Source organism: Hemitrygon akajei, chromosome 16 (genome assembly GCF_048418815.1).
Source record: "Hemitrygon akajei chromosome 16, sHemAka1.3, whole genome shotgun sequence".
Lineage (NCBI taxonomy): Eukaryota > Metazoa > Chordata > Chondrichthyes > Myliobatiformes > Dasyatidae > Hemitrygon > Hemitrygon akajei.
In genome coordinates, this window is record NC_133139.1 from 32,332,586 (window position 1) to 32,349,434 (window position 16,849).

At 40.8% G+C, this 16,849-nt stretch overlaps 1 protein-coding gene across 2 annotated transcripts in view; it reads left to right on the top strand.

Annotated features, from left to right (window-relative positions):
* The window catches only part of fbn2b (fibrillin 2b), a 269,685-nt gene that overhangs the window by 88,452 nt on the left and 164,384 nt on the right, over nucleotides 1-16,849 (top strand). For both annotated transcript variants that reach the window (XM_073068631.1, XM_073068632.1), the window contains exons 7-8: nucleotides 12,507-12,704; nucleotides 13,848-13,973. In XM_073068631.1, the coding sequence (XP_072924732.1) occupies nucleotides 12,507-12,704; nucleotides 13,848-13,973 (324 nt within the window). The remainder of the gene's footprint in view (nucleotides 1-12,506; nucleotides 12,705-13,847; nucleotides 13,974-16,849) is intronic.

Below are 16,849 nucleotides of genomic sequence, written 5' to 3' on the forward strand. Positions count from 1 at the left end.
CTTCTGTGCCTCCAAAGAGGCTGTGGGATGGGTGGTAGGGATCCTCAACAATGCTTTGTGCCCTTGATCTGCAATGCTCCAGGTAAATGTCACAAATGGGGAGAGGGAGACCCAGTGATCCTCTCAGCAGTCTTTACTATCCTCTGTACGATCTTGCAGTCCAATGCCTTGTATCCTCCATACCGTACAGCGGTGCAGGACAATCTCGATGGTGCTTCTCTAGAAAGTTTGTTAGAATGGGGTGGGGAGCCATGCCCACCTCAATCTCCTCAGAAAGTATAGAGGGCTGTGGATAACCCTAGGTAATTTCTAAGGTAAGGACATGGTCGGCACAGCTTTCTGGGCTTAAGGGCCTGTATTGTGCTGTAGGTGTTCTATGTTTCTACGTTTTTTTTAGTCACACTACTGTGCCTTCTTGACTAGTGAGGAGATGTGAGGGTCTAGGTTAGATGGTCTGTAATGTGCACACCAAGGAACTTCGTGCTCTTCACTCTCTCTACAGCAGAGCCATTGGTGTACAATGGAGAGTGGTCAACCTGTGCCTTCCTGAAGCCCATAATTTGCTCTCCTGTCGTGTCCATGTTGAAACTCTGTACCTGACTATGCTGACTCATCACTGTTGCTGATGAGGTCAGCCACTGTACTTGCTGATGTGGTTTGCGCTGTATCTGGCCGTGCAATGTGAACAGCAGCGGATTGAGCAGACAACCTTGGAGGAGGGGGCACCAATGCTGAGTGTGATGGAGCTTGAAATGTTGCTACCAATTTGGACTGACAGGGGTCATTCTGTCAAGACCCACTTACAGGGAGGGTTGCTGAGTCCCAATGAGGACAGTTTACTCACCAGCCTCTGAGGGATGATTGTGTTAAATGCCAGACTGAAATCGATGAACAACATCCTGATGTACGAGGCATTATTTTCTAATTGGGAAAGGATGGAGTAGAGGGCCAAGGGTATGGCATCATCGGTGGACCTGATTAAGCGATGGGCGAGCTGGAAAAGGTCTATTGTAGCTGGAAAAGTGGAATCTTATACGGTCCATTACCAGCCACTCAAAGCGCTTCATGACTGTTGAAGTCAGTGCCACTGGGTGGTAATCATTTAGGCCCGTTACCATCGCTCTCTTGGGCACTAGAATGATGGTGGCTGCTTTGAAGCCTGCAGGGACAGTGGACCAACAACACTCGATTAACCCTAACATAATCACGGGACAACTTACAATGAGCAATTAATCTATGTCTTTGGACTGTGGGAGGAAACTGTAGGACCTGGAGAAAGTCCACACATTCCATGGGGATAACATAGAGAGACTCCTTATACCGGAATTGAACTCTGATCTACGCTGGTACCTTAAAGTTATCTGTTAAGACCTCTGTTAGCTGGGCCCCAGAGTCCCTTGGCACCTGACCAGTCCTGCAGTCCTGCAGCTTTGCACAAGTTTACCCTGGCTAGGGTCCTCATCACCTCAGCTGCGACCAGACAAGGAGCCTGTTCCTCAAGAAGAGATGGAGCTTTCCTCAATGTCACATCATTCATGCCTATCAGGAAGGGAGGTGGCGCTGTGGTTGACACGCAGGATAGGAATGTAATTGGTTATGGTTTGTATATCTTGACATGTACGCCATGTGTTGCTGGTGCCACAAAGATGTCTGTGGATTTTCTGTGCTTACTCACACTTTACCTTACTTTGCTTTTAAATATTTCATTTAAAGCATTAAAAAAAATCTTACCTTTACTGTGACTTTCTCTGAACTAAGTTTTTCTGAATAGATTTTTAGGTCACGTTAAAAAGTTAGATTATTCAATCCGTCACAATGATTTTATTACCAGAATGGGTGGGAGAACACGAGGGAGCTGAGGCTGGTTAGTTTCAAAAATCGTAGCCCAACCCAAACATTCCTCCAACTTCAGACAAATATTTGGCTTGCTAATAAAACAGGTCCATGAATATTTTAGATACTTTAAAGGAATGCTTGCCTAAAATATTACCAGAAGTTAGATTTAGTGCCTCTGGATTGTATTTCCCAAAGCTTGGAAACTCCTTCAGCTGCATGGTGCTGAGAAAGTCAGGATGGAGCAGATAAGTACTTTTCCAGCACTATTTGCCTCCTCCCAACAACAAAAAAAAACAGAAAAGTGAATTGTTTCACAATGCTGAAGTAAAAGATGTGTAAATGTGATATTTAATACTTTGCTGAACTATGTACAAATTATCTAATGAGAAACAGCTGAAAGATGTCAACAGGCTGTGCAGACATTTGGCAAGTCTGAGCTACCCAGTTCATGAAATATTTCTCAGAGCCTGAATCCCAATCGATTACAATGCAGCTTTAACGTGGTCTGTGCAGGTTCATCTCGGTAGCACAAATGAGGAATTGGCAGGTGTTTCCTAACAGATGTCGCACAATAAGCAAGTATTATTATAGCTCATAACAGACGCTGCTAATGACAGTATTACACACACACGTAGAACAATCAGTTTAAGATCTATCATAAGACAGTTCTGTGGCAAATAACCAGAAAATGATCACATTTTGAATTCACAGGTAGTTACACTCAGTGACCAACTGTGTCTAATAAAGAGGCCACTGAGCATATGTTCATGGTCTTCTGCTGCTGTAGCCCATCCACTTCAAGGTTCAATATGTTGTGCATTCAGAGATTCTCTTCTACACACCACCGTTGTGTTATCTGCATTACTGTTGCCTTCCTGTCAGCTTGAACCAGTCTGGCCTTTCTCCTCTGACCGCTCTCATTAACTTTTACTCACAGAACTACCACTCACTGAATCTTTTTTTGGTTTTTCACAACATTCTCTAAATTCTGGAGATTGTCGTACATGAAAATCCCAGGAGATCAGCAGATTCTCAGATACTCAAATCACCCCTTCTGGCACCAACAATTATTCCACAGTCAAAGTCACTCAGATCACATTTCTTCCCCTTATGATGTTTGGTCTGAACAACAACTACAATTCTTGACCATGTCTATATGCTTTTATGCATTGAGTTCAGCCACATGATTGGCTGAATAGATATTTGCAATAATGAGCAGGTGTGCAGGTGTACCTAATAACATGGCCATTGAGTATATATGTAACTTATTTTGGTGATATAATAATAGTAAAAAGCAGAGTTTGTTATTCACTGTGTTTGCTTTGAACTACTGGATCAATATTGTCACTCATTTAGTTTAATCGATTGGCATGACCACTCCTGTTTTCACAGAATACAGGGATTTGAATCAAAATGTTGACAGCTCTTCTTCCTCCCACAGATCATGCTTGACCTGCTGAGTTCCTCCAACAGGTTGATGGTTGTTCCGGATTCCAGCATTTGCAATCCCTTGTAACTCCACTGAATATTGTCTGTGTTTTTATGATTCAACATCTGACACTTTCACTTGAGTTACTTACAACTTTTCAAAATAGTCAGGAGAGTAAATTGCACAAATATCAAAAATATTTATCTACTACTCCTCTTCTAGAAAAGGTGAAAAAAATACAAAAGCTGAAAATCTGAAATGAAAACAGCGAATGTTGCAAATACTCAGCAGGTTAGATATTTCCTTGTCCTTTCATCAGAGCGAGGATGAAAGGCTTTGATGCCAGGTTATCAATCTAAAACTTTTGCTCTCTAAAGAAAAGTTAAACTGTGCATGGATCAAGTGAGTGACATTTATAACACTTTATATCTGTTGATCAGAAATTAGCTAGCAATTTCTAATGCCTGTTTGGCACACTGTCCATTTTCATCTAATACTGTTTATTCTCTTCATCTTGGATATTGAAGGTTGTCTTTCTTTGTTAATAGGTTGGGTACTATTTGCTTCCTAACATCTGATGGTGGTTGATGTTTACAGTAACAAAGAGGCCATACATTAAGTCTCAGCTTTTCTAAGACTGCTGTTCCTTTGCACAAAGTAGATGCCTGACAGGGAGGTGGGATACAGAACAATCCTAGATTACTCAGTTACGCTAGGATGAAGCTAGCAATAAATGGGGAATCACAAAAAGATATTTCATAACATGAAGCAAATGTTTGATCCAATTTTTCTTAATGGATTTTGTACCTCATTTATCCATCTCTTAACCATTCATCTGAATGGAATCTTCCTTCACAATTCCAATGAGACCATTGACTTGAAATATTAACTCTGTTATTCTCTTCATATCAGCAATTTCAACTTTTTTTTGTTTTTATTCCTCATTTTGTATGCTATATCAAATGATATTATGGAACAATTTTTGGTCTGCTTTTTCATTTATATGGAGATGGCAAGACTGATTTTTCTTACTGTAATATTTTAATGACTGCTTTTCATTCATTTATGAAACAACTGAACTACAAAGTGAGGTATTAGAATATGTTTTTGTAGTTCACTCCAAGAGACTAACCTTGTCAAATGAGTGAGTGATTTATAAAGTGGTTATTAATAGATAATTACTGAATATACCACGGGTCAGTAATCATTGGTAAAAGAAGTATAAAAAGAGTTAACCAAAGGTCAATGTGCAACTGTAATTATGGGTCACTGCAACAGAACAACTGTGCTGAGTAAGACAAATGCAAACATAGATTAATAGACTAGGCCATTGGTCAATGAACAAGGTAACCGTGGGTCAATAGACTAAGCCAACTAACATCTAACGGAACAAGAGAATCGAACAGGGTAGAAATGAACGTTTATACAATTAAGTAAATGTTAGTGTTAGAATAGATAAGTTATAGGTTATTAAAGCAGGCTGTCAATGGTGTTGGTTATTATTCAGTCAATATTTTGTTAACCAAAAACAAAAATGGGTAATTATTTATTGTCAGATCAGATTAAATGTACATCACAGGAAAATAGCAACCATAGGAAACCAACGACCTTGTATCTGTCTTCTTAGATTAGCATTATAATTGGCAAAGAGCCATCAGCAGACACAGCTGAGGGATATTTTTGTGTTCACCAAATAGTCGTCTCCAATTGTGCTCCCAGATAATCAGAGACATAAGCAAACAAGTTGTGGTAGACTTTTATGAATCATTAGTTAGGCTCCAGTTGGAGAACAGTGCATTTCTGACAGGATATCAAGGGTTCGCAGTCAATGATTGAAATGGGACTCAGGATACAGTTCCCCAGTTAGATGGAAAGATTAGAAAAACTAGGATTTTCCTTAGTGCAGATAAGGTTCAAAGGAGATTTGATGTCCTGAAGTGTTCTTATCAACAAAGGAGAATCACTGGCAGAAGGTTCAATAACCAGAGGACTCAGGTTTAAGGTGATCAGCAGTGGGACCATATGACAATGACAAAATGCATTTTTGTTCAGGCTGTCCTGTTTTTAAAAACATTTCTTGAAAGGTTGGGGAAGGCCAATTCAATAGAACTTACATGACATAAAAGCATGAAGGGGAAATTTTGTAAGTATGTGTCCTATTCCCATTCTGATATGTCTATCCATGGCCTCTTGTACTGTCGTAATGAGACTATACTCAGTTTGGAGGAACAACTCCTTATATTCCATCTGGGTAGCCTCCAACCTGATGGCATGAACATCAATTTCTCGAACTTCTGGTAATGCTCCCTGCCCCAGCTTCACTATTCCTCATCCCCTTTTCCCTTTCTCACCATATCTCCTTCCCTGCCCATCACCTCCCTCTGGTGCTCCTCCCCCTTTTCTTTCTTCCATGGCCTTCTGTCCTCTCCTATCAGATTCCCCCTTCTCCAGCCTTGTATCTCTTTCACCAATCAGCTTCCCAGCTCTTTACTGCACCACTCCCCCTCCTGGTTTCACCTATCACCTTGAGATCTCCCTCTCCCCCCACCCCCCACCTTTTAACCCTGCTCCATATCCTTTTATCTCCAGTCCCACTGAAGGGTTTGGGCACAAAACATCAACTGTACTCTTTTCCATAGATGCTATCTGGAGTTCTTCCAGCATTTCATGTGTGTTGCTAGGACTGATTAAATATCTGAACCAAAATGCTGGTACAGCCATGGTAGGCTACTAGCATCCCACTGTGCTATATACCATTCTATGATTTCATAAGCAAAAAGCTCACTAAAGTTTAGAAATAGCCATTTATTGAAGCAGTTAAATAAAAGCCATCTATGCAACTCTGCATTGAGTAGAAACTGGTGACAGATACACTGCAGTTTATTGCAAATATTGTCAAATCATCTTTGATCTACAGAACTCCAAACTCTCTGTCCTGATGTTAATTCAGACTAGTGAAAAATATATTACAAATTGTTGAAAAATTGTGTGTAATTAAACTGAGCCTTTTGCAATTTACAATGTACTGGAAATAATCTTGAAATGAATCTGTGACCATGTGAACGCTGGGGTCTGAAATAAGTACTTAAAACTGGTGCCGATTTGCATCACAAAGTTAAATGTGTTTGACTCAATGTTGATCCTTTCTGATCTGACAAAGTTTCCAAGTCCTAATCCAAAGATTACCTATGACAAAATACCTGCATATGAATATCAGGTCAGAATTAAATAATGTTATAATCAACTAAAGGACAATAGCTACCACATCTTCAATAAAAGCAAAAGAGAGGGCACACCATATAGCAACATTAGTAGGAAGCTAGAGGATTGAAAAACTTCTAAAAATCGAGAGAAGAAAACTGAAAAAAGCGTTAAGGAGAACAAAGATGAAATGTGAAGGTAAGATAGCCAATAATATAAAGGATAATAAAAGTTTTCCCAGATATATAAAGAGTAAAAACTAGGCAAGAATGGATATTGGATCACTGGAAAATGATGCTCGAGTGGTAGTAAATTGGAGAACGAAGAAATGACAGACAAACTTAATATTTTGCGTTGGCCTTCACTGTGGAAGATGCCAGCAGTATGCCAGAAAATCAGAGTGTCTAGGGGCAGAAGTGAGTGTAGTTGCTATTACAAAGGAGAAGGTGCTTGGGAAGTTGAAAGGTCTGAAGGTAGATAAGTACTGAGACCAGATGAGCTATGTCCCATGGTTCTGAAAGAGATAGCTGAAGAGATTATGGAAGCATTGGTAGTGATCATTCAAGACACACGTGGTTCTGGAGTACTGGCAAATTGCAAATGAAATTCCATTCTTTAAGAAGGGAAAGAGGAAAATGACAGGAAATTATTAGCCAGTTCGGCTGACTTCAGTAGTGGGGAAGATGTTGGAGTCCATTATTAAGCATGAGGTTTTGGAGTACTTAGAAGCACACGATAAAATAGGCCAAAGATAGTATAGTTTCCTTAAGAGGAAATCTTGCCTGACAAATCTGTTGGAATTCTTTGTGGGATAAATAAATAGAGTCAGTGGATGTTGTTTATTTGGGTTTTCAGAAGGTCTTTGACAAGGTGCTACGCATGAGTCCATGATATTACAGAAAAGCATGGATAGAAGCTGATTGGCAGGAGACAAAGAGTGAGAATAAAGGGGGCCTTTTCTGGTTGGCTGCCAGTGACGAGTGGTGTTTCGCAGAGGGCAGTGTTGGGACACTTCTTTTCATTTTATATGTCAATGATTTGGATGATGGAATTGATAGCTTTGCGGCCAAGTTTGCAGATGATACAAAGATAGGTGGAGGGGCAGATAGTGTTGAGAAAGCAAGGAATTTGCAGAAGGACTTAGATTACAGTGCAAAAGCCTTAGACACACACACACACAATTATGGTGCCTAAGGCTTTTGTACAGTACTGTAGTCATTCTATGTATGGCTCTGTATTGCTACCACAACAAAGTAAAGCACAAATTTCATGACATACATGAGTGATGCTAAACCTAATTCTGATATGGGTCTCTGTTGCAGACTGAGAGTGAGAAAGGGGCAGGGAGAGGAGAGTTATGGTTGGTAAAAAGGGAAGGCAGAGCGAGGGAGTGGAAGCACCAGAGAGAAATTCTGTAATGATCAATAAACAAATTGTTTGGAACCAAATGGCCTTGCCTGCTGTCTCAGGGCTGGGTTTGTCTGCACGCGTGCCAACCCTGCTGCTGGCTCTCCTCTGCCACTTATTCCACACCCCTCCCCCTGGTGCTCCACCCTTGCCATTCCTGATATCCTTTGCTAAAAGCCTGATTTACAAACTCACTCTCTGCTCCACTTTGACAATTGCAGTACCATGCAAAAGTCTTCGGTACCCTAGCTATATATATGCGCCTAAGACTTGCACCTGTATTCTAGAAGAATGGGCAAAGTGTCAGCTAGAATATAGTGTAGGAAAATGTATGATCATACACTTTGGTAGAAGAAATAAAGGCACAGACGCAGTCACTGGAGTTTGGAAGTATGAGGGAAATTATTGAATATTGAAAGGCCTAGATAGAGTGGACGTGGATAGATTGTTTCCTATATTTGAGGAGTTTAGGGCCAGAGAGCACAGCCTTAGTATAGAAAGATATCTTTTTAGGACAGAGATGAGGAGGAAGTTCTTTAGCTAAAGGGTGGTGAATCTGTGGAATTCATTGCCACAGAGGACTGTGGAGGCCAAGGCATAGGGTATATTTAAAACAGAGGTTCATGGGTTCTTAATTAGTGAGGATGTCAAAGATTATGGGGAGATGGCAGGAGAATAATAAATCAGGCATGATGGAATGAAGGACCAGACTCAATGGGCCAAATTGCCTAATTCTGCTCTTATGTCTTATGCTCTTATTCCTGCCAGTGAAAGATGAGAGTTTTACTATGGTTTGTACTGGAAGTACTTTGGAAGATGAAAGTAACAGAGTGTTCTTTGCAGTTGTCAAGTACGCCATGCCAACAATGGCAGTTTAATTGACAGGGTGACGAGAGAGTGGGAATAATGTCAAAAGCTGGGAAGTGAGAACTCAAGATGATAGCACTGAAAATGATGGGATCTGATAGAAGAGAAAGGAATTGAGGTGGAGGGAGGGGTATGGGTGGGATGGATTTGTTTGGAAGAAACAATTTATGCGTTGCTTTATGAGAGGCTGAATAGTGTATTCATGTCGTGATTTCATTGTGATTTCTTCGTCAGGATCTATCTAATGTTATAGGTTTAATAAAATGGAGTCTCCATTCGGGCACTGACACTTCTTTGAGCTTATGATGTGACTTGTCATCCGATAAGCTTGAGCTCAGGGGCTCAGCAAAACCTGCACTGTTCATCATGCATGACTATCACTCCACTCTGTATGGGTGGAAACTGAACAATAGCATCGAAACTGCTCTGAATCCTTAACCAAAAACAGCTAGTTCTAATCTGCTAGATGTCACATCAACTTTGAGGCATGGAGTTATAATTACACAACAGCATAGCAATAACAAGTTAAATTTATTTAGTGTCTGTGTCTCATGCTGGGTATGTTAAAGAGATATTGGTAAAGGTGGCAAATAGATCTGTCTAACATATAGGTTTCAAGGAGTAACTTAAAAGGGAGAAATAGGGGAGAGGCTCAGGGAAAAGAATTTGAGAGCTTGGATGTTGTACATTGAAAATTGAGATGAGAATTTATGTACAAAGTTATATGCTAGTGGGAAAGGTATACAAATGTGACAGATACTGGGAAAACTATTCTCCATTCTCAAAAAAGATACAGATGATGTTACTGTTGCTTCGTTTTGGCATTTTTAACTACAAGTGAATGGTAGAACAGAAATAGAATCTGTCAGCATATCAGCACTGATTACTACATTTGTGTTGTTTTAAGACATTTGGTAAGCAGAGAACCCATATGTGCTTTAATAAAATTTGGTGCCCCAATTCTTTCAATCACTGTAGGAATTTGAGTCAGGATCCCTTTAAGCAAAATAAATAAATATCTGCAGTCCAAGGTGGCTGTTCCTGAGAAAGAGTAAGACATCTGTGTGTGTTGTAGCCCCTAGCTCTGGGGAGCAAACTTCTAGGATTCCAGACTATTGATGCATTCCAGATGTCCCACATCCCACACAGAGGCGCAGCAAGACTTCAGGGAATTGCATTCCAAGACCGAAATTTTCCAAATAAGGAGTTTTCAATTGTTGACAGGTGTTAATATGGCTTTTCTCCTGCTTGGTTCCTAAGTGTGAAGTTCACCATAAGTGGGGAGGGGAGGTTGGTGTACAAAAGAGTTCCCCAATTCCCTATCATTATGCAGTGAAAGAGATCTTGTTAATGCAGGATAGATTTCAACTCCACCTTTGGCCTCATCCCAACGCAGTTGTGTCCTCATCCCCTATAACTTTGAATCCTCATTCCAGGATTTACATCCCCTAGTAACCTGCCTCCCTATCCTCTTCAATTAGGCATTCTCATCTTTCATATGTAGTGTGTTCATATCCATTAGACCCTCAACTCTGATCACACTTAGGGTTCATATTCCACACCTTCTTGAAGTGGCTGACCACTCTATTCATTCACCTCCTGTGCTCCAGCTTTGTGGCTGCATCCTCACCTACTTCTAATTCCAACATAAGCAGCTCCCCTGCGGTGACACTGTTGAATCAGCTGGCTGCTGGTTTTGATCTTGCTTTCTCAAACCCAAGAGCATCAATCCGCTGTCTGGCACTGACACCTGACTGCTCCACATGTGCCCAAGCCCTGTTCCAAGTGTGTTGGGTCCAGCTCCACAAGTGCCTAAGAAGCATATCCCAGATTCACATTCACTAGGTGGCTGGAGGGAATTCTGTGTAAACACAGCTCCAGCAGCCCGGCCAGTATCTGATAGTTTTGTTCTCTGGCGGTCTGCAGTGTAGATTTCATTCGTCAATCTAAAATCTAAGTTTGCCTTTTTTTAAATCAGAAGCTGAAGTACAGATTTGTGGCTGTCAAACTACAGCTCAGGTGCAGACATCTGTCAATTGGTACAGAGGCTGTGAAGTCAGCTGGGTATAAACAGGATTCGAGCACTTTATTGAGGAAAATAATCCTCCTGTCTAAAGGCAGAACAAGATCCAGCAAGTGGAGATTCTGTTCTATTTACGAGGTGATAATGCTTTATAAAGCAGACCATTAAACAAGAAGGTCCAGGCATCCTGCTGTTAACTATATGTTTGAATGAAAGCAACGCTGATTTCAAAGTTTGTGTATCTGTGAGCATGTGTGTGCAAGACATGTGTATATGCAATTATGTGTTTGTGCATGTGTAACATTTTTTAGTGCACGTGAAAATGTGCTGGTGTGAGAAAGTAAGGTGGTCTACGCGCCTCCGAGTGTGCATGCCGAGTTTGCCTCTGTGTGCTTTCTATTGACATGTTCAAGGCTTTGTCCCCCAGTTATTACCTTTCAATGAGGTATAGGGGATTATCTGGGAATACTCAAAGAAATGTTTTGTTCAGTTAATTCATTGTGGATCTGTCTGGGTTATAGAGCTCACCTGAAGTAAGTGATGAGTTTGCCATGTCGCATTCATATATAAAATTTCCACTGAGGTACATTAACAATTTAGAACCTAACCTTTATGATAAATATTCTCCAGGTATGGAGTCTGTGAAGCAATCAGAATGCGAAACAAGACCACTTCGTAACACTTATTCAATTTTCCCTGTCAGTATGCCAATATATTTTTGATATTAACAGAGCTAGAACCCAAAAGTGACTGTCCAATGTTACACTGATCATATCTGTCATGTTAATATTTTAACATGGATTAGTACACTGCAAATGTGCCAAACATTCAGTTGCTGGTATCACAGAACTGTCTGTTTAGGCTATTCTACAGGGTTTAAGCTTCTTGAGAAAGTCATAAAATATGTCCTTGTATCATCAGCTGATTCTGGCTCTTGTAGAGCAAGCAACTTTCTTTTTGCCTTAGTATTCTGATATTACTCTCAGTTTGTAGAAGCCACAGAGACCATCTACATCTGGTAACTCCAATTTGAAGGTTTGTATCCTTCCTCTGACAGCTTGTGGTTAGTGCTGAAACTATCCTAATCCTAACATTCCAGTACAAGGGGAAGAGATACAGATGGCCGCCACAGGGCATTTCGTTTTTTAATGTCTGTAAGTTTCTCTGTCATAAGATGTCCTGTTATTAGGGCATATTTATGGGTCTCTGTAACACATTAACAATCTATGTAAGTATTGGCTCCACCCGTCCTCTTACTCCTCAGCCGGCATGGGGAGAAGTAAGTCATTCTCGTTACCAGCACAGATCTTGATTAAAGAGGCCTCACTCAGTACAGAATATTTGAAAGGTGCAGTTTGAAGAGCCTATTGAGCTTATATTACATCAGTTTATATTGTAACTCAGCAAATCAGGCAGCATCAATGGAGACGTTTAGGGCAGAGACCCTTCATCAGGACTACATTTCTATCGGGTGCTTCATCTCTAGTTGTGCATGTCAGGAAATCATGATATGCCATTGTAATAGGCAAGTCCATAATGGACACTTATGACTTCCTGATGGATGTGGAGGATGTTAAAGTTAAGGTTAATGACAACCTACAAGATGAGTGCCACAGTATTATACAGGAGAGTTATAAACATGGTGGGGACCCATGAGTGACTGAGTCAGTGCCTTGTCACACTGTTCAGTGTCCCATGTCTGAAACTTGGCAGCATTTCCATTGGTTTTGTTCTTCTCCACAGATTACCGAACTGGACCATGCTTCACACAGGTCAATAACCAAATGTGCCAAGGACAGCTAAGTGGCATTGTCTGCACCAAGACTCTCTGCTGTGCCACCATTGGTCGAGCTTGGGGCCATCCTTGTGAGATGTGCCCTGCACAGCCTCATCCCTGTCGCCGTGGTTTCATCCCCAATATTCGAAGTGGTGCCTGTCAAGGTGAGTGGTTGCAATAGTTATTGAAATTACCAATACAGTTCTTGAGAAGATCTAGGAAGGCCACCTTTTCAAAATGATAAGATGCTACACATGCTTATGTCATTTTTTGTAGAGAAAACATGTTTTGGCCACACTCATGTGATTGTTTCATGACACAGAGGCCTTGTCAATGCAGAGATTCTTGCTGTGAAAGATTGAGGTGACGCCACACATAAGTTCTAGTAATTTCTACTGTACTTCTGCAAATATAATGTCTCTTTCTCAAACCATTCTGGTGAGGATGTTTAAAGCTGGCTAGGTGTCAACAGATCTTCAATATACAAAATGGCCAGGGACCAGGTGTTGGTGTTGAAGGGCCCCTATGTGTTAGGCAAACGGAAAGTTTCTGCTGTAGCACAGATATACTCAAGGAATACAGGGATCATACTGAAGAGGGTTGGTGTATTCAGGATGAAGCAGGGCGAATGATGGATCCTATAACCTCTGCCCCCACTGTCTGTCTCTTTACTGTCCCCACACTAATCCACTACTGACTCCTCCACTGGCTACCTGCCTCCCTATTGAAATATCAATGGGAGATAGCAGTGGGTATAGGATTATGGGTTGGGACTGTCATTTTGACCCTTACCTCATCCTTAGTGGTCTCAGAGCAAATGATAATGTCCTTAAAGGGTGTTATAAATGTTGGTTTCTCATTTCCCATGGAGTTCCACAGTTTAATTATAATTCTGTGCAGCCAGATCCCATTCTCCCTTCAGTTCCTAGTCTCTTCAGTAACCTCCTGCTCAAGCCTATTATCCATATCCATTGATGATCCATCAGTCTACTCTCAGTGGCACTTAATTTCCAACTCCCAGATTATCATCAATCCCGCCTTTGCGTGAACTCACTTATCCTCTTCAGTGTCATCCCTGTCTCCCTTGGTTAAGTGCCTGGTGCCAAGCCAATTAACTGATGTAATTAATGCCGGCAGAAACTTTTCTACAGCTTGATCCACAGGCAGAGTGAATACAAAGCTAGTGTATGAGAGTAAATGGGGAAAAATGACTATCATCCAGCGAGTCTGCGGGTTGTATTCAGCAAGGGAAGCCCATGCGTTCTTCTGGTTGAGCAATGGTATGAAACTGATGTTTTCTTTGGCAGATGTGGATGAATGTCAGGCAATCCCAGGTCTCTGCCAGGGAGGAAACTGCATCAACACGGTGGGATCCTATGAATGCAAATGTCCTGCTGGACACAAACAGAATGAGAACAACCAGAAATGTGAAGGTAAACATGTTGTATAAGACCTGTTCTTTCTGCCGTTTCAGTCTGTAGTAGCACCATGCAGATATTATTCCTGTCCCTGATACACGTGGTTAAGACATACATCTGTTTGGTGCTCCCATTCCCTACCACATTATATCAGAAATTTTTTGTGTTATCCATTCATTTATACTCTAGTCTTAATGCAGGCTTAGTCAAGTTACAAAGCCGTTTTGAAAACAAGAGTATTTGGATTGAAGTTCCATTCAGAAGTGTGAACAAATCTGCAATCAGAGGCAGTGTGATTACAGTGCCAGTATACACAGATTAATTATAAATCAGTGTGGAGAAAAGATGACTGACATCTAGAAATTCTCCAGCTTTTGTTCAGCAAGGGAAGCCCAGACATTCTTCTGCTTGAACAATGACATGAAGCCGAACTGTTTTCTTTGGCAGAAGTGATAACCATTTACTGTGTGAGTTGTAAATGTGTGCCTGAGATTTTGGTTCTTTACTACTTATTTTTGGTTTAGAATATTTTTCATTTCTTATCTGCATGTGAAAGGTGTGTGATACAGCATTTTAAGGGCACCAACTTGTAACAAAAGCTTTTATCTCCTACAAGAATCATTTTATTCTTGATTACTTCCAGAGTAGAATGTGATTTTTGACTATTTCCATGGTGATTTGGTCCACTACAGAAATTTGACTCCAATCCTCATTCCCCTGTGTGCGGTGGAACAACTTCTTTATTAATTATGCAGGGGAGACTATCTTTGCCCCAGCATCTTGGCAGCAACTGTTACCAAGCAAGCCCAAGACAATTTGTCTTCACAGCACAATGCTGCATTGGGACCCTCTAAAATTAAGTCCCATATTTTCCCTTTATTCCTCATAGAAATAGATTGTATTTGCTATCTTACCCCAGAACTCTGATCTCCCTCTGCATGACACTTGAATCTTCCTGAACTCTTATCAGCCAAAGCTCTCAATCCCTACCATCCCTATTCTTCAATCAGCCAAGGCCCATGATGGGGGGGTGGTGGGGGTCCCAGTCTTCACACACCTTTTGGATAACTTGACCCTGATTTTGTCACCAAAACTTCTCCAGCCCCACTTCACTGATCTACACCCTCAATCTGGTCAATGTCTTCATCCCCACCTCTGACCTCTTCTCTGAACTGGTGATGCATCAATGAAAATTTGTTACTCACCTAACCAAAGATGTCAGCAAGATAATTCTTATTCCCTTGGGGTCAGATTGAAACACAATTGAGAATGGAAATTGGCTAAATTATACAGACAGGACAGCTTTTAATGAGGCTTTTCCCCCACCCGCTACCCACCTCCCTCCCACCAACTTGCAGTTTGTTTGTGGATCCATTTGGGTATCTCATCAATTGGATTTCGGAATATAAGTGAGCATTTTCCTTACCCTGCTGTTCCTGATTGAAACACCCACACCCTCCTACTTTATGATGAAGGGAAAATGCCCCTCAGGATCATTTACCAAGGGAAAAATGTACTCACGTATGCTGTGTGCATATGCAATGTCTGAACTATTCCATTTGATGTGCTAACTAAACAAGAATCTAGTCATTTAATGAAGAATTTATTGGCTTATTTGCAAAGGGATTCATAAAGTGTATAATTATTGGCTTTTTATAGTGACTTTATGAATTAGAATTATTATTAGTCCAGTCAATTTGGGATTCCAGACCTGGTCATTCAATGCAGGATCCATGGTCCATGTTGATTATTATTGCCTTTAAAATGTTACTTAACCAAGGCTCTGACATAATGACAGTTGATTAAAGTTATACCCTCCTTACATATTAATTTGTCTTCCTACCACTTCCAGCTAGATAGCAATTATTATCTAGTATCTCTTTATAATTTAAATGGATAATTACGTGGACTAGAATCTTGACTGCTGGCTAAAATCTGCCAACAGACATTTATTCAAATTGGTTGCGTTATTCAACTGAAATTAAATCCTTTCTTTGGGGACTGAACAGCAGAACAAATAGTCTATCATCTGCTTATGATTGAGAAACACGCTTGTATTTTTTTCCCCTTTTTAACTGGTTTAATTTGGTTGCAGTAACAAAAAAAGCTTTGAATCACGTTTGAATTCCAAACTGTTCAGCCGACAACTGGCTTCCAGCTACTGGCCCAGCATTTTTTAAGTTGCTAGAAAAACAATGTTTTTATCGAGCTTAAGAATTGTTGATTTATTTTACACATAGTCTTGTCTAGTTAGTTTTACAAAGGCAAGGAATCCCCAATTGATATAAATAAGGTGGTCTGAGGCAGAGGCTCGTTGGCTCCTCTTCATTATGAGGAACATAATGTTCTTTATTTGGTCTCCATTACTGTGCTGGCCAGAGGTGTAGTGCATCAGCTCTGGACACTTCAAGGCAAATAGCTCTGGGTTTGAATCCAGCCAGCTCCTTGTGTGCTTTCCATCCATGCTGAGTTGAGTGATGCGCTTGTGAAAAAACAAGAATCAGCAAGGCTGCTCATACGCCACAAGGCACAGAGAGGATAAACAACAATTGGTCTCCATTTTAACCATGTGACTTTAATAGATTCTGATAGACACTAGATGCTAATTGCTATCAAGCTGGAAGAGGTAGGATGCATAGCTTGCATCCCACCCACTTTAATACCCATACCAAGCATAATGATGGTGTCCTTGACTTGATTTTTTTTAACTGAAATTAAAGGTCTGTATTTGATGTCAGTGAGCTCCTTCACTGTGAAAGCATGCAAAGGTAGACGTCTGCTTGCCCTTTTAAACCACTTATTGAAGCTGGCTCATCCCTCACAAGCCCACCATCATTGTCACCCTGTCCCTGGGCTCCCATTGCTATTTCAGACCTTTACTGCCAGTGTCT